The 19,906-nt window shown below is 33.9% G+C and overlaps 2 protein-coding genes across 2 annotated transcripts in view; one reads left to right on the plus strand and one right to left on the minus strand.

Annotated features, from left to right (window-relative positions):
• Positions 1-19,906, plus strand: part of Flo2 (flotillin-2) — a 547,503-nt gene that overhangs the window by 58,769 nt on the left and 468,828 nt on the right. The window lies entirely within an intron of this gene.
• LOC148305105 (glucose dehydrogenase [FAD, quinone]-like) lies at positions 2,767-10,395 on the minus strand. Its single transcript, XM_088267207.1, has 5 exons — positions 9,462-10,395; positions 5,666-5,893; positions 4,314-4,446; positions 4,120-4,242; positions 2,767-4,039 (listed from the first exon to the last, which is right to left on the minus strand). The coding sequence occupies exons 1-5, from the start codon at positions 9,709-9,711 to the stop codon at positions 2,794-2,796; spliced, it is 1,980 nt and encodes a 659-aa protein (XP_088123333.1). The 5' UTR covers positions 9,712-10,395; the 3' UTR covers positions 2,767-2,793.

Genomic DNA, 19,906 nt, shown 5'->3' on the forward strand with positions numbered 1-19,906 from the left:
TTTTACAAAAAATGTAAAATTTCCATTTTACACTAAAAATTAGTTAAATTTGTTAATTTTTAAATATTATTGACGAATCTGAACTTTAGGGGGAATTCTCAAAATTAAATTACAGAACGCGGACGACCATGCAAGAGGTCGGCCGTACCTTCGCGCGCGAATTTGACATTGTTTTACATTTTTTTTTAATTCCTTACTTCTTAATAATTCTTTTCTTTCCAAACCGTATATTTGTTTTGAATAAAAACTTATGTTTTCAATTCAAAAACAGTGTTTTAAGAAAAAATCAGCTACCAGATCGACGGCCAAAATACACTAGCTACATCGACGGTATATCGACTGACCGCGCTTTTGGCAAAGTATACCGAGTCGATACATCGATTCTCGGCACTCTAACGGTTAACCGTCAAGGCCGTACTCGCAATAATAGAATTCAGTTAGCGTCCGGCAAGATATAGAGCCATACGTCAAGTCACGCCCATTTTAAAAAAATACATATATCACGGATTTTTGTTTGTTTGAATATGTATTAAAAAAATATTATTATGTTTTTTTTTAACTCCTTATCTTTCAATAACTCTTTTCAAAACTATATTTTTTTCTATTTTTTTTTCTTAATACAAAAACGGTATTTTAAAAAAAAATGAATTGCGTCAAATGTAACCTGGATTTAAATAAATTAGGTTGCGATTTATCGAATACTGGACCTTAAGAAACTAGCAATTCCTGCTTTTCCCCTTTTCGTATCGAAATCTTTCCGCTGCGTTTCCGGATTCGATACAGCTTTATACTTCCTGTTAGAATCACACTTGCAAATAAATATAATCCGGAACTGAGCAGTAAAAATAAGGAAAAATGTCTCTTGGCTTATACGTCGATATTGATGTATTTATTAGCGCCATCTTTGATGAAAACGTCAATACTCTTCTATTCGCCTTTGCTATCTGTGGTGATTCGTGTTTCGCTGTAATATCAAGAGATGGCACTACTAACACGTTTCTCTAATATTAAATTGTACATTTCGCTCACTCCTTTCAAGAACGTCATAAATAAAAAAATCGTCAATTTTCAGTTGTGAATATTTTCGGAATTCCCAGAAAATGTACTTTATCCCTGCAAAAGCGGCATATTTTAAACTTAATATTTACCTACTACAGGGCAGAAAGTGTTGTTTTTACATTTTGAAGAAAAGGTATTGTTTAATTATTTTTTTAAATATCCTTAATATTTTTCAAATGGAGAAAAAACCTTCAGGTTTTACCTTAAAAGATCTGTTGCACAGTAAAAAGTTCAAAAAGTGGCTTGATATTTATTTTTAATACATTGTATTATATTTTTAAACTTTAAAAACGTTCTCCTGAAGAATCAAGTTTTTTGATTTATGACGTTCTTGAAAGGAGTGAGCGATTTGTAATTTTTATCGTGAACTGTATACAATATTCCTTAAAACTGTCGTTTACCGTTCACTTTGTGTTATACCATTTTTGTGGTATTACGCAAAGTGAAAGATGAATAAGGAGAGTATTATATTACCATACCACAAAGTTAACAATGTTTTTAATAGACAAAATATAATTAAAACTACAACATTTTGAGTGTGTCCAAATACCTGTTTACAAAATCTGGATTATCTCCAATTACAGGAGTTATTTTCATATTATTTTGACATCTCATCTAAGATGAAGAAGAATATGGATGTCCGGACATTTACGGGGCTGACGACCGTCATAGGTTGGTTTAAGTGATCACTATTCACTTACTTCGAAAAATGAACAAATAATCTCAACATAGATGAAATATAATATGTAGTGTGTCGGTATTTGCAGGGGCTAGGCTGGTTCAAGTGATCACTTTATATATGTGTAACATTCACCATTCTACCCATGTTGGACACCCACACTCTCAAATTTCTGAACTTGTATATATCGTTTAATTGACACGATCTTTAATGTGGGTTTCGGCCCTGTCTTATGACAGGTCGTAAGCCCTGTAAATATCCAGACTTCTATATTCTTCTTCAAAGAGGCTCATGGTACAGACCTTCATCTTGCATGATTGTGTTTAGTACAGTAAATAATAAGCATGTAAGTTTTTTGGAATCATAATAAAATTAGCTATCTTCAAATATATTTTAATAAAAGGGGTCAAACTGCCTGGACATTTTTGACGGAAAATAAAATCATTGGAAAATCGTTAAAATAGTATTCGTATCATTGAATAATTAAGAAAAATTAATACTATCGTTTAAAAAGTAGGGCAAATGGGCATAGCTGGTGCGTTCACCCAGAAAACTTTATTATTAATCGAATAGGCTCTAAGATATTAAAACTTTTAAAATAAGTGTACTACCGAAATTTGATATTAAAGAAACTTTATTAAAAGCGTACTTAAAAAATAAAAACATTATTTGATACATGAAAAATATATTCATTATTACAATGGAGATCGCAGAGATACTGTTGAGGATCAAGGGGTAATCTACATTTCTCTAAGTGTTCTCATAAACTCTGCATTCTGTAGCTCAAAAAATGTTGATAGAAGAAGGTTAGTTTTAAGAAAAACGTCAGTGAGACTGAAATTGGCCAGAATATCATCAGTTTTGGTCGTTTTTGAGACCCTTAACCATCTTAGAGGTTGGTGTAACTCTTTGTGACGTCTCTTAATTTCTTTTTAACTGCCGTTGCCCCCTTCAGCGAGTATATAATAAGAGGACTTTAGAGAACGCACTTAGATATGTATGCAATATAGAAAATTTAATGGGGATTTCTGGGGAATGTTTTATCAAATCGTAATTTAGTATTCAGATTGTTGCCATCTTTCCTTCAGGATGTCTGCTATTTTTTCCCCAATCATCACTGCTGGCGCATTCACGTGGGCTGTAATAGGCTTCGGTATTATACTTGTATCTGCTACTCTCAGTCTTTTGATTCCATGCACCCTCAATTTGCTATCCACCACAGCTTCAGGATCTGATCGTGGACCCATTTTGCAGGTTCCTATTTGGTGATGAAGGGTGACTGATAAAGTCCTCACAGCGCAAGCCCAGTATTCATCTGTACCATACTCATAATGTACGCAAGTCGGAAAGTGTTTCTTGTGTAGTTTGGTACCAAATTTTTCGAATCCCTCTGTCTTTGAAAGCTTAAGAACGAATTTGATCGCTTCGACGAATGTTTGTAGATCTCTTACATCTGAGAAGTAATCATAGTAAAATTTAGGCCAGTGGAAGGGATTTTTATCCCTCAGATTTAAATACCCTTTTGATTTTGGATGTAAAATCATCGGAATAATACTCCAAGTTTGTTTTTCTGTGATTTCACCATAGACGTGCTGGTAGAAATCTTCGTCAATATTCATTCCTTTATGTACAGCCCCAGAAGCGTCTAACGTTATAGAACCCGGTGCAAATAACAATTCCATATCAGGGTAATTTTCAACGTCGTTAGAAATTTTAGTTTTTATGTATCCGACGCCTTCTACAACGCCGGGAAGAGAATACGGTCCTTGGCCGAATTTGATCCAGTTGATCGTATTTGGTATGTTTAGTACGCCAGATTCTGTGATCGAGCATCTAGTGCAATTTATGGTGAATACTAATCCTACAAAACTGACGTGGTCGTACATGTTCTTTCCCACTTGTAAGTCTTGTATGACTGGAATACCTAGTTCTTCAAGTTCACGTTTCGGTCCGATTCCTGATAGCATCAAAAGCTGCGGAGAAGCCAGAGCTCCCGCCGATATGATTATCTCTTTTCTCGCCTTTACTTTGTACCTTAATCTGTTCCTTACATAGTGAACCGATGTAGCCGTCTTGGTTGTTTTATTAATTTTTATTTTGGTGACTCTGCTGTATGGTAGAATATGTAAATTGGACCGACGTTTGATGGGGTCTAGAAAAGCTTGCGCAGCGGTGTGTCTCCGACCGTTTTTCATTTGGCTCTGGATTCTAGAGAAACTCCAGGTTTCTCCATTATTGTAGTCGCCTACCTCGTACCCTAGATCGACGGCACCCTGCAGAAATGCATCGACTAATTTAGACCTGAAAGGAAAAAGAACAACATTCAAATGATTGAAAAAAAAACATAATCTGTATAATTTTTTGAGCATATTTCTACAAACCTAAATCGCGGGAATTCGACTGCCATCAACCCATGTCTGTTGTGATTGCTCGTGTCTTCCAATCCATCTAAATTTCTGGCTCTTTCCGATTTCAAATAATATGGTAGAACTTCTTCATACGACCTAAACGATTGAGGAAATCATAAATAAATGGTCCATAATAAAATATAAATGTTTTCTATATTTTTTCTTACCATCCAGGGTTTCCCGCTCCCGCAATTCTATCCCAGTCTAATCTGTTTCCTCTAGTGTATATCATGTAATTTATCACGGATGTTCCACCAATTGCTTTTCCTCTAGGCCAGTTGCATAGCTGGTTGTCCATTCCTGGTATTCCACATGAAAAATGTAAGATAATATTAAACAATATTTTTGTTGTTGAATCTAGCTACTGTTTGAGTATCGCGACATTTGCCGCTATCATACCCTCTCTCGTCGAAGGTTGCTTAAATATCTTATTTCGAAATCTTATGCTTTTCGTTAATTGTGGAATTTGTTATTCACGAAATCAGATACTACTGCGCAAGATCGTTATAATATTCATGCAATTAAATTTCAATTATTAGTTTGATCCTCGATGCTTTTGCAATAATATCGGGGTCTGTGTACTTCACTATTCCTCATAATAATAATAATAATGAATTTGGATACTTTATCTACCGCCATTTTCGTAAAATACTACCTCAAGGGCTAATGGATAACTGTTACTTTTTTGATTACCCGATTCGTTATTTTATCCAGTATATAGTCCGTTGCGTCTTATAGTCCGTAGCATCTTAAAATACCCAGCGTCATATACTTGGTTGCTTCTTATAGTCTGTAACGTCTTATAGTCCGCAGCGTCTTATAGTCCATTGCGTTTTATAGTCCGTAGCATTTTAAAGTCCCCAGCGTCATATACTTCGTTGCTTCTTATAGTCTGTAACGTCTTATGGTCCGCAGCGTCTTATAGTCCATTGCGTTTTATAGTCCGTAGCATCTTAAAGTCTCCAGCGTCATATGGTCCGTTGCTTCTTATAGTCTGTAACATCTTAACGTCCCCAGCGTCATAAAGTCCGTAGCATTTTAAAGCCCCCGGCGTCATACAGTCCGTTGCTTCTTATAGTATGTAGCGTCTTATAATCTGCAGCGTCGTATAGTCCATTGCGTTTTATAGTCCGTAGCGTCTTAAAGTCCTTAACGTCATATAGTCCGCAGCGTCTTATAGTCCGTAGCGGTTTGATGTCCATAACGTTTTATAGTCCTTAAATTATAGTATGCACAGCCTTCAAAGCGATTTTGGGCCATCCCGCTGTAATGTGGTATTCTGGATATCATCACCTCGGCTTTCCAAACTCAAAACACAGTAAGGAACATTTTTTCTGTAGTACGTTTTTTTTACATTTTTGAACTAAGTAGATGCATAAAAAATGCAAAAAAACGTGCTACAAAAAAATGTCCCTTACTGTATTTTATGTTAGGACAGCCGACCTCTTCTTGTTGAAGTTCTCCATTCTTCAAACAAAAAACCTCAATTAAAAATGCAACATCTGTTCTGCTTACTGACCCATGCATACTCCTGGCTGCTTCTCCATCTTGTAGCCCCAGTTGTAGTCCGTGGCCTGGAAGTAGGCGGCTAGGATCGGCACGTGTGTCAGCAGGGACTCTGGTCCACCCGCCTCCAGCAGCAGCACGGTCCACCTGCCGCCCTCGGAGAGCCGGTTGGCCACAGCGCATCCGGCTGCTCCGGCTCCTACTATCACGAAGTCGTACTCTTCGTTTGCCGCGTACACACCTGCAATCAAATTAGCATTAGACACAACATTTTTAGTGTGTCCAATACTTGTTCACAAATCTGGATTATCTCCAATTGTAGGCGTTATTCTGCTGTGCTGGTCGGGGTTGTGGGCGTCTGTGTACCGACCAACGTCGAGTCGGAATCGGATCAAGCTGACTAATTGAACTAAACACTAATCCCTTTCACTGCCTACACTGGGGTACTTCTAGAAAATTTAGTGATGGACTTACAATCTTGTATTTATTTAGATTGGCAGTGACAGGTATACTGAAAGCTTTTAAATGTAAATTCACAGTAAAATCGGGATACAATTTTATATTGTTTCACATTTTCAAGAAATTTCGCAACTTAGTTAAAAAAATAATAATTGCTTAGCAAGAGCAGATTCGTCAGGAAGCCTAGATGCTTCTGTATCAGATCTGGGCATGCGGTGGGTCAGCTTTCAATATGTAGGCGTTATTTTTCATATTAATAATATGAAAAATAACTCATATAATTGAAAATTATAAAACTCCTATTAACACATAATTACATATTATAATAATGTGCCCTCACTGAGTTTTCCCGTGCCGAGGGCATTGAGTTGAGACTTCACGTTTCAACTAATTAAAGTAGTTTCTTGATTTTTTTTTATTTTAATTATTTTATATTGTTATTAAACAAATAATGCCATTTCAATATTGTTCTTCTCAGGTGATCTGATATACTAAATATGGAATGACTATTATTTTAAGTAATCATCACTGAAATGGTAAAATAATCACTTTTTATCTGTTAGTAATATAGACGTATGTGTAATTAGTAGGAGGCGACTAAATTGTTATTAATGACTTTTACCGAAATGACTTATCTCTCTAATGCAAGCAAAAATACATATGTATATATATATATATATATATATATATATATATATATATATATATATATATATATATATATATATATGTGTGTGTGTGTGTGTGTATATATAAACCCTTATCCGCACCATATGGTGCATCGGGCACAATACAGGTATTTTACACAATAGTGTAAAATCACTAGTATTTATTTTCACTTCCTCCTGGGAATCGAACCCGGGACCTTCAGCAGGGGTTACATACCCGTTCTCATACGAGACCATTGAGGTTCATTAGCTCAGGATCGTCGAGGCGCTGTTTAGACCTGCCCAAGGCAAGGACAATTACTCCCAAGTGATTGTCGACGTCAGAAGGACCTGGACCACACCAAAGAAGAAAAAAAATTATATATAAATATATATTTATGTATATATATATATATATATATATATATATATATATATATATATATATATATATATATATATATATATATATATATATATATATATATATATATATATATATATATATATATATATGTATATAAAATAGCGTTTTTCTATTGAGAAAATAAGTGTTTCTTCGAAATAAATGTATGTTTTTTAAAAGAAAATGGGTATTGGCAGGTAATGTGCTAAAAATATGAAGAAAAAAAACATTATGTACCAGGGGTGTTAGTTGAAGTTTGCCGGTTTTTTCAATAAAGAAAACGCTTAATTCTCAAGGGAATCTCTTTTTATTTTTATTTAAAGTATTGACCATCGGATTCTATACATTTTGCCAATCTTTGAGGCAAATCATGGATACCATTCCAAAAAAAAAATTATCTTTCGAGGCAAACCATTCGTCGAGCCATTTTTCGACTTTTTCAAAATTGGCGAAGCGCTGCTTTGCGAGTGAGTGTCCCATCGATGCAAAAAGGTGATAGTCGGACGGGACAAGGTCTGGAGAGTACGGCGGGTACGATAATATTTCCCAATTCAATCCTTTGAGAGTGTTGATCCACTTTAGCTGTATGAGGCGGTGCGTTGGTGGCGACAATTTTCGATTTGTCTCTCGTTCATTTGGTGTGGTACCCATTTTCCATACTTTTGGATCTTTCCCATGGCTTTTAAACGTTGGCAAATTGCTCTTCGGGTCACATTAAGTGTTTGGGCCAATTGTTGTTGGGATTGGGTCGTGTCTTCATCCAATAACGCCTGCAATTCCTCGTCTTCGAACTTTTTCGTTGCACCAGGATGCTCATTGTCTGTTAAATCGAAATCTCCACTTTTAAATTGACGAAACCATGTCTCACATCGCTCACTCCTTTCAAGAACGTCATAAATCAAAAATCGACAATTTTCAGTTGTGCATGTTTTTGGAATGCATAGAAAATGTACTATATCTCAGCAAAAGAGGCAATTTTTTAACTTAATATTTACCCGCTACAGGGCAGAAAGTGTTGTTTTTGCATTTTAAATAAAAGGTATTGTTTAATTATCTTTTTAAATATACTTAACATTTTTCAAATAGTGGAAAAATCTTCAGGTTTAACCTAAAAAGATCTGTTGCACAGTAAAAAGATCAGTAAGTGGCTTGATATGTATTTTTGATACATTGTATTATATTTTTAAACTTTAAAAACGTTCTCCTGAAAAATCAAGTTTTTTGATTTATGACGTTCTTGAAAGGAGTGAGCGACATGTTCTAATCACTGGAGCATGTTTACCATAAGTTTCTACCAGCAACCGATGAGCTTCGACTGCTTTTTTCTTATGATGAAATAAGAAAAGCAACGAATGCCGCAAATGCGATTTACTTGAAACGAAACTCGACATATTCACTAAGGTAAACACCTGTGACACTATTATTTTGGCAGAATGTAACTTGTGTATTTTTGAAGGTTAAAGTCCATAGAAAAATATGACAAAGATGCCAAATCATAGAAATGTATACATATCTCCAGCGACATCTGTGAGTAAAACCGGCAAACTTCAACTAACACCCTTATATGTATATATATATATATATATATATATATATATATATATATATAATATTATATATAGATATATATATATATATATATATATATATATATATATATATATATATATATATATATATATATATATATATATATATAATAATAAAAACCCTTATCCGCACCCCAATGGTGCATAGGGCACTGTTTCATGTGAACACAGTGTTATCTTGATCGTTTACACACGAAGGAAAGGTGATCAGCCCTCCGCTTTAGGTACCAGTCCAGGGTAATATTCAATAAATATTACAGTGAAAAAATCACTTATATTTATTCGACCCCCCTGGGAATCGAACCCGGGACCTCCAGAACGGTAGCCGAGCGTGCTGACCATTACACTATGGAGGCAGACAATATATATATATATATATATATATATATATATATATATATATATATATATATATATATATATATATATATATATATATATATATATATATATATATATATATATATATATATATATATATATATATATATATATATATATATATATATATATATATATATATATATATATATATATATATATATATATATATATGTATATATATATATATATATATATATATATATATATATATAATATATATATATATATATATAAATTAATTAATTACTCAAAGATATTCAGCCGGTCGCGTTCTGAATTCTATATTTGCGAGTGCCCCCTAAACAAGCATGTCTTTTTACTCACCCGGTGGAAGAGCGTATTTATCTCTCAACGGTCCGAATTCATCGCTCCCAATGGGATAATAATTCGGCGCTGGACTCATCTTCATCATGTTAAAGATCTGCGAAGACACGTGCGAAAAAGGCAGCCGTTTCCGCCTGTTGGTTGGCTGCCCTGCATCATCTGCAGTTTCCACAGGGTGACCACTTGCCAATACAGAAATATTACTGTTTTCCAAAGCTTCGACATCAGCCAAAACATTGTTCAGAAACATAATTGAAATGTTACGAAAACCACAAGTGTTGCGTTCGCCATTGTGAATTCAGAACATCTAAACGATGTTAAAATAGGAGCTTTTTATTTCGACTTATCTTCGTTGGCACAACTCCTTCGAAGGTCACGATTTCATATCAGTTTATCTTAACGCATTTGCTTCTTCTTTTTTTCATAAGTTGTAACTTCCTATCAGTTTATCTTAACGTTTTTGCTTCTTATTTTCTTCAAAGGACACGGTTTCGTATTAGTATGTCTTATAACGCATTTGCTTCTTCTTTTCTTCAAAGGACACGATTTCATATCAGTTTGTCTTAACGCATTTGCGTCTTCTTTTATTCAAAATACACGATTCCATATCAGTCTATCTTAACGTATTTGCTTCTTCTGTTCTTCAAAGGACATGATTTTACACCAATTCGTCTTAACGTAATTGCTTCTTTTGTTCTTTAAAGGACACAATTTCATTTCAATTTGTCTTAACGAATTTGCTTCTTCTTTTCTTCAAATGACACCATTCCATATCAGTATTCTCTCAACGTATTTGCTTCTTCTTCTTCCTTCCTTATTGAACCTCTTTACAATATTTGATTATTTCTCAATTATTTCAATGGATTTATGTTTATACTTTCTAAATTGCGTCCAACAAGACGCACACTTGCAACGCAACGCCCGCACTGCAAGTAAGCATCTCGACTCTAATTCATTTTAATATATGTCTAAACAGATCGGAAGTAATTATTAGTACTATCAAGTAACACGCGAGCAATTCTAATTAATGTAAATAACGCCAGGTTTCTGACACGGTAGCTATTAAAATTTTCATATCATACGAATTACAAAAAAATTATATCGCTATGTGCAGTACAGTAAAACATCGATATAATATACATACTGATTGGGGGGAGGGGTGTCCGTTTAAGCCGAAAGCCCGTAATATAGAAATAGATTTATTTTATTTTTTGACATCTCATCAAAGATGAAGAACAATATGGAAGTCTGGGCATTTACGGGGCTGACGACTGTCATTGGCTGGATTAAGATCACTTTACACACGTGTGACATTCGCCAATTCTACCCATTATTGACATCCACACTACTCAAATAGTGAGATGTCAAAAAATAATATGAAAATAAATCCTGTAATTGAAGATAATCCAGATTTTGTGAACAAGTATTTGGACACACTCAAAATGTTGTAAATATATTTATTTATTCATTTGGCATTTAATTCGTAGAACTCCATTTTAATTTATGTATTAATTGTTAAATCAAACACATTTTTTTAGTCTACTGAGTTGTATTTCATTGTTAAAAACACATAAAAATTAATATTATGACAATTGTTTTGCCTAGTTCTGGCATTTTCATTTTAATCTTTACATTCGTTTGAAAACGCCATAATTAGGCAAAACAATTGTCACAATATAAATTTTGATTTGTTTTTTAACAATAAAATACAATAATATTTATATATATATATATATATATATATATATATATATATATATATATATATATATATATATATATATATATATATATATATATATATATATATATATATATATATATATATATATATATATATATATATATATATATATATATATATATATATATATATATAAATATATATATATATATATATATATATATATATATATATATATATATATATATATATATATATATATATATATATATATATATATATATATATATATATATACAGTATCTACTCAATGAATTAGGGCCACGCAGAATTTCGCGCAATTTCTCAATTCAAACAGGAATAACTCAGAGAAAACCTTGAATAAAACAACATTGAATTTTATTTACACATGAACACTTTATTACGCTTAAATTATGCATATATTTTCATATAAATATAGTTAGTATTTAGTATTTCCACCTTTGGCAGAAATAACTGCCTCAATTCTTTTTGGCATACTTAAAATGCACTGTTTTATCATGTTTTTTATTTCTTCGTCTTCTGACCAAATTTTTTTAATATTTTTTTTTTGACAGTCTACTGTCGGATTTGGAAATGAGTATACCTTATTTTTTAACATGCTCCATACGTTTTCTATAGGATTAAGGTCCGGAGAATTTCCAGGCCAGGGGAGCAAAGGCAGATTTTTGTTAGACAAAAATTTTATTATTGATTTAGCCCGGTGGCAAGGTGCCCCATCCTGCATGAAGGTGTATGGACCTTCTGTTGGGTCGAGTGTATGGTAGAAGGGCAATAAAATTCGTTCGAGGACCTGCTTATAGGAATTTTGGTTCATTATTCCTTCCACGAAAAACAACGGCCCAGGTAAATTGTTAATAATACATGACCATATCATTGTTGCAGGGGGGTGTTTGATAACTTTTACCACACAGGCCTCATCGTAACGTTCCATTGGTGTTCTCCTGACGAATCGACGGCTCTCTGTCACGGCTTCTAACCGGTACTCATCACTAAAGATGACCTGAAAAATAATGAAAATTTAAGTTTAATTCAAATATATAAGTTTATTTACTAAAATGATATGTTGAAAATTCAATTTAAATAAATACCTTTTTCCAATCATCTACCGAGTTATTTCGATGTAGCCTGGCCCATTTTAATCGATCCGCTTTCATTCGTGGTGTCAATTTTGGTACTTTTACAGGGCGCCTGCATTTCAGATTTACTTCGTAAAGACGTCGCCTCAGTGTTGATACCGATATATTTATACCCTCTTCTTCCAATTTTATTTTTAATGTTTTTGCTGATGCACTACGGTTTTCTAAGGCACTTTGAACGATTTTTCGATCAGTCCTCGGTGTTGTTTTTCTAATCCTACGACAGTTCTTTCGCCGATTGCTGGTGGCGGGTGACTGATTTTTTATTGATTTTGAAATTTAGTCCACTGTTTGACGAGAAACGTTTTCTTTTTTTGAAATTTCTCTAATAGATAGTATTCTTAATTTCAGTAGCACTATAACACTAGACTTTTTTTCCTCGGAAATATCTTTACTTTTTCCCATTTTGTCCTTTTCAAAAAAAACACTTGTGTTTACAAAAAAAAATTATACTTTATGAACTAAAATTAAAAATTAAGTTTTTTTCACAAGACACGATAACTATATAACTTCTCTGAACAAAACAACAACCAGAACTCAAGAAACTTCACTAATAAATAAGATAGGACTATTTTTTGAACTTTCAACTATCTGTCTACCTGTGCTAATTAGGGACCTTTCTCAGAAAAAGGGTTTGAAATTTTATAAAGGCTTAAATAATCCAGGTATATTTTACATATTATTGAAGGTAATATACATGATATTAGATGTCAATAGAAAACTTAAAGTATTTATGTAAAATAAATATAATAATCCAAAAGATTTCAGAGTATTCAAAAAAATAATGGGTGGCCCTAATTCATTGAGTAGATACTGTATAACCCTTATCCGCACCCTATGGGGCACTGCATCAAATTGACGCAGTGTTATCTTGATCATTACTTACATGAAGATCAAGCCTTCCGCTTCAGGTACCAGTCCAGGGTAATATGGAATAAATGTAAGAGTGAAAAAATCACTCATATTTTATTTGACCCCCCTGGGAATCGAACCCGAATAGTCATTTTTACGTCAATATATTTAGTCAATATATTATACGTCCAAGTTTAAAATCCTTTGGGATTTTTTTCAGGGCAATATTAAGCTAGTAAGATATCAAATAGTCAATGATCACATTTTACTAAAAAAAATGCACTTGGTCACTTTCTCTGTTATGACTACGATAAAACTAACTAACTAACTAACTAACCATCACGCCGCTTCCCCGCAGGGGTAGGCAGAAAGAATCGAACGCCACACCACTCTGTCTTTGCAAACATTCTTTGCCTCTTCTACATTCATGCATCTCCTAATACATACCCGACGATTATTACGACTCCTGACCCGGCCGCTTTCAAGTATTTGACATACCTGATTGTGCCAAGTTTTCCTCGGTCGTCCTTTGCTTCTTTTTCCAACTACATTCGCCTCATAAATTTGTTTAACCGTTCTTTCTTCACTCATACGCTCCACATGTCCAAACCATCTCAACACACCTTTCTTAATTTTATCGATAATGCTTATCTCAGCCTTGCATTCCTTCCTTATTTCACTATTCGCACATCTATCATACATCGTTTTGTCGCACATTCTTCCGAGAGATCGCATTTCGACTGCATTCAGTCTACTTTCACCCTTCGTTTGCCAACTCCATGTTTCACTTGTTGGAACCAGGACTCCGTTGTGCACTGCCAGTTTAGCTTCCGCTGATGGGTTTTTCATGTCAATGATCACAATTTTGTAAAAAATAGACTTGTTCACTTTCTCCTGTATTACTACGATTTATTAAAGGTAAATCTTCCACGTTGGAGTTAAGGTGTTTTTCAAAGAACGTGACGATGTTCATTGTTCATATAATACCCATTGTAATATTTCAAATATAATTGCGTTTGAATTTAAAACATATCCATACACTTGACCAATTTTTTAAAAGCCTTGATTTGTTAATGTATCCGCTAACACACATGCATCACGCCTTTTAAAGCGTGAGTGCATAATATGTAAATTTATTTACTACATTTTGAGTGAGTCCAAATACTTGTTCACAAATCTGGATTATCTCCAATTATACGAGTTATTTGTTTCATATTATTTTTTTACATCTCATCAAAAATGAAGAAGATTATGGAAGACTGGGCATTTACGGGGCTGAAGACCGTCATAGGCTGGTTTACGTGATCACTTTACATACGTGTGACATTCGCCAATTCTACCCATTATTGACAACTGGACTACTCAAATTCTTGGAAGATCTATATATATGAACCAATATTGAAACATTGTTCTTGAATCACTAGAAATTCACTAGTGACATCTATTGGTGAGATGAAAAGATATCTCGAGTGATTCAAGAACAATGTTTCATCATTTGTAATTGTAATTTTTATAACCTTTGATTTTTTTCAAAAAAAAATTGCAATAAGTATTTTATTCATTGTTTCGGCATTTAATTTGTGACATGATTAAATTGTTAATGAAAATACTTGTTTTATACCACTTGGGTACCTAATTTACTAACTAAGTGGTAAAAAACAAGTATTTTCATTTACAATTTCATACAATACGTAAATCTGGATTTTATTTTTTGATATCTTGATTTGATTTTTCTAAAAGGGAAACCTATCCACTATATTTTTTATTTTATTTCAGCATACTTTTTTATCGCATTGAACATATGGTAGGTAGGTACTATATCTATCCTGTAAAAATGGACGTTCCGTGTACACTTTAATGATATTTTTTTTAAATATATGTTCAATAAATTATTGGTAGGCTTTGAGAATACTACCACTCCAGGTCAAAATTTTGGCCATCCTTGCCATGAATTATGCCATAAAAAATAATTTTATAACACAGTATGGAAATTGGCCCGTTCGATAAATTTATGCCAACAATTTATTCCTCAAATGGTCATGACCTTTTTTCTCGGCCAAAAAACCTGTTGTTTAAAAATATTCAATCGAATTAGCTACACTCCTTCACACGTGCGAATTTCGGGATGACATACTGGGGAGTTCATTGGACGCATTAGCGATCCACACATGGGACCTATTCTGAAACACGTGATGAAAATTCAATTTTTTTTTATATATTATTTTTTATATTTATTTAATATAGTTACAAGCTTTTTCAATATCACCCTGGACTGGTACCTGAAGCGGAGGGCTGATCACCTTTCCTTCATGTGTGAACGATCAAGATAACACTGCGTTTATATGATGCAGTGCCCTATGCACCATTGGATGCGGTTATCCGTTACCCTTATGGATTAGGAGGAGGGACAAGTTTTTTTTTCAGGGTGCCACAAAATTAATCACCTTATCTGTAGATGTTATAATTTTTGTAAATGGCGTCGTACGTCAATCATATTTGACAACTGTAAACTTGACAGCTGCAGTATACAGATTTATAAAACCGGCATGAATGTGTATCAACACTGTTTATTTTTTTTGTAAATGTTCTTGTTAATTTTCAAATATTGTTGACGAATCCGAACTTCAGGGGGAATTCTCGAAATTAAATTTCAGTACGCGGACGACCACGCAAGAGGTCGGCCGTACCTTCGCGCGCGAATTCGACTTTGTTTTAGATTTTTTTAAATTCATTCCTTGCCTCTTAATAATTCTTTTCTTTTTAAACCGTATATCTGTTTTGAAGAAAAACTTATTTTTTCAATGTAATAACGGTGTTTTTAGAAAAAAATCTCGACGGCCAAAATACACTAGCTACATCGTCGGTATATCGACGGGCCGCGCTTTTGGCAAAGTATTCGATTCAATTCAATTCAAACCCTTATCCTCACCCCAATGGTGCATAGGGCACTGCATTATATAAAAACAGTGTTAGCTTGATCGTTAACACACGAAGGAAAGGCGATCAGCCCTCTGCTTGAGGCACCAGTCCAGGGCAATATTGAATAAATATTAGTTTAAAAAAATCACTTATGTTTATTTGATCCCCCCCTGGGAATCGAACCCGGGACCTCCAGAACGGTAGCCGAGCGTACTGACCATTACTCTACGAAAGCGGACCGGCAAAGTATACCGAGTCAATACTTCGATTCGCGGCACTCTTAACCGTTAGGGCCGTACTCACAATAGTAGAATTCAGTTAGCATCCGGCAACGCAGAGAGCCAGACGTCAAGTCACGCCCATTTTTTAAAAATATATCTTGGATTTTTGTTTTTTGGAATATGTATTCAGAAAATTATGTTTGCGATTTATCGAATACTGAGCCTTAAGAGACATCTAAACTTTACCAATACTCGGCTGTTAAAACTCAAAACATAGTAAGGGACATTTTTTTTGTAGTACGTTTTTTTGCATTTTTCGACTAAGTAGATTCTACTTAGTCCAAAATGCAAAAAAAAAAGTATTACAAAAAAATGTCCCTTACTGTGTTTTAAGTTTGGACAGCCGTACTAGCAATTCCTGCTTTTACCGTTTTCATATCGAAATCTTTCGGCCGCATTTCCGGATTCGATAAAGCTTTATACTTCCTGTTAGAATCACAATTGCAAATTAATTTTATCGGGAACTTGAGTAGTGAAAATTATGAAAAACATCTCTCAATTTATCCGTCTATATTTATGTATTTGTAGTTAGCGCCATCTTTGATGAAAACTTCAATACTTTTCAATTCGCCTTTGCTATCTGTGGTGATTCGTGTTTCGCTGTAATATCAAAAGATGGCACTACTAACACGTTTTCTTTAATGGTGAATTTTATTTTTGTAATCTGAATCGAAAATTTTATACAATGTTTTTTAAATATATCATTGCCATTTTTTGTGTATGAGTGCTCTGATCATAATTATCTCAATATAGATGAAAAAGAACATGGAGTGTCAGGGTATTAAGAGGGCTTAGGCTGGTTCAAGTGATCACTTTATAAATGTTTAACATTCACCATTCTACCCATGTTTGATAGCCACGCTCCTCAAATGTGTCGGGTTGTGGTCCCGTGGTTAGTACCGCGGACTCTTAAGTCAGAGTTTCTCAGTTCGAACCCCTCTACCGCAATTTGTTACCTATTTCTAATAATGAGCCGCTTAGGCTCACAGAAATAGTATGAAGTTGAAATATTTTTGAAAATAATAAAAAACTAATATTTCTCTTTTTTTGTAAAAAAAAAATCGCAACTAGTGTATTTCGTTCAATTGATACGATCTTTCACATGTGGGTTCTCGGCCCTGTCCTATGACGGGTCGTAAGCCCTGTAATCCAGACTTCTATAATCTTCTTCAGAGACGCTCATGGTACAGACCTACATCTAACGTAAGGGTAAGCGGTTCATTTTCATACTTCCTATTTTAACATCTCTAAAGGTGTCAAACAGGGACGTGTAATGTCGTACATGGGTAATTGCGTTAGAGAACTGAAAGCTTTGAGCTAGAATGAACAAATTGACTGTCTACCCCTATGGGGAAGCGGCGTGATTTTTAGTTTGTTTTATAAGTATATTCGTTAGAGGTGGGCCTGCAAAATGACAGCCTCTGCGATCGTCAAACTGTCTGAATTCGGCGCCGCCTTCCGTCACTCCTAAGTCATCTAAGATATCGCTCACTCCTTTCAACAACGTCATATATCAAAAATCGTAAATTTTCAGCTGTGCATGTTTTCGGAATGCCCAGAAAATGTACTATGGTATATCCCAGCAAAAGCGGTATATGTTTAACTTAATATTTACCCTCTACAGGGCAGGAAGTGTTGTTTTTGCATTTTGAAGAAAAGGTATTGTTTAATTATTTTTTCAAATAAACTAAATATTTTTCAAATGGAAAAAACATTCAGGTTTTACCTAAAAAGATCTGTTGCACAGTTTAATGTTCAATAAATGGCTTGATATTTATTTTTAACAATTTGACTATATTTTTAAACTTTAAAAACGATCTCCTGAAAAATCAAGTTTTTTGATATATGACATTGTTGAAAGGAGTGATATGTAAATATGTTACTATGTTCCTTTTTCCAGATCAAGATTTATATAAGACTTTGACGTATTAGTAACTGTTAGAAACTCTTGCAAATCGAGCATAATCTGTGGATAAAACTATTGGCTTATTAAATACTACTGACACGCATCCAATTGTGTTAGGATTGTCACAAAACGCACCAACAACAGGAAATTACAGTCACTAATGTGTTTATGGTAAAATGTCTATTCAAATGATATTTGCAATCCTCCTTGAATCTGCATTCTCTATCTTCCTGGCTCCATTCCAACTCATCATCTTTGTAGACTTTTAGGATCAGCTCTTCTGGTCCTCAGTTACCTCAGGTCTTGTAGGTACTTCTATAATATACAACGTCACCTAGGTCATGCCTTCGAATCATCGCTCATTTGGTGCAACAATGGCGTAATTACACCTTTGGAAATATTACAAGAGATGCTATTCAGACGTTGTTGCTACAGAAATGGCGCCATTTTACTCAATTTTACAATGATACTTGCGCCATCTCGCAGCATTTCACCCCAAAATCAATTCAGCCGTTGTTATCGGCTGTCCAATTTTAAAACACAGTAAGGGACTTTTTTTTTTGTAGTACGTATTTTTTGCATTTTTGGACTAAGTAGAATCTACTTAGTCCAAAAATGCAAAAAAAACATACTACAAAAAAAATGTCCCTTACTGTGTTTTGAGTTTGGACAGCCGTGTTTCTCCCAATGTAACTAGTCTTTCCGCTCAATTTGAAATATTTAACTTGTTTAAAAAATGTAATTACGTCATTGTTGCACCAAATGAGCGTCATGTTATCTTTCTGTAGCATCCATGAATTCTTCGGTCTTCCTCTAGATGTCTATCGAGGAAGATCCATGCCGATCGCCTGGTTTACAATATCGCTCACTCCTTTCAAGAACGTCATAAATCAAAAATCGACAATTTTCAGTTGTGCATGTTTTCAGAATGTCCAGAAAATATACTATATCCCAGCAAAAGAGTCATATTTTTAACTTAATATTTACCCGCTACAGGGCAAAAAATGTTTTGTTAGCATTTTGAAGAAAAGGTATTGTTTAATTATTTTTTAAAATATATTAAATATTTTTCAAATGGAGAAAAAACCTTCAGGTTTTAACTAAAAAAAATGTGTTGCACAGTAAAAAGGTCAATAAGTGGCTTGATACTTATTTTAAATACATTGTGTTATATTTTTAAACTTTAATAACGTTCTCCTGAAAAATCAAGTTTTTTTGATTTATGACGTTCTTGAAAGGAGTGAGCGATATGATCGAGTTCTCTATGCCCTATGTGCCCATACCATCTCAATTGCCTTTCCTCAACCTTACTACTGATGTCTGTTACACACAGGCTTGCATTAAATTTTATTAAATTTGAATGCATTTTCTTTAGTTATGCATTGAATGATTTTAATTATATACACTGTTGAATAAGTGAATCTTGCACGCCACTTGTAAGTCGATGACAGTCTGCATGATCAGATTTGCCATATTTTGATGCAAATGACTTAAGGACGAATAAATTATAATAAAAATAAAACACTTTGTATTGTTTGTATGCAGTTTATTAATAATAATTGATTTTACAAAGTTAACAGTCTGAAAAAAAACAACAAAAAACCAGCGCTTCTCCAACATTAATC

The sequence above is a fragment of the Brachycentrus maculatus genome, unplaced genomic scaffold (assembly GCF_059751285.1).
Source record: "Brachycentrus maculatus isolate JH-2025_06_01 unplaced genomic scaffold, ASM5975128v1 h1tg000285l, whole genome shotgun sequence".
NCBI lineage: Eukaryota > Metazoa > Arthropoda > Insecta > Trichoptera > Brachycentridae > Brachycentrus > Brachycentrus maculatus.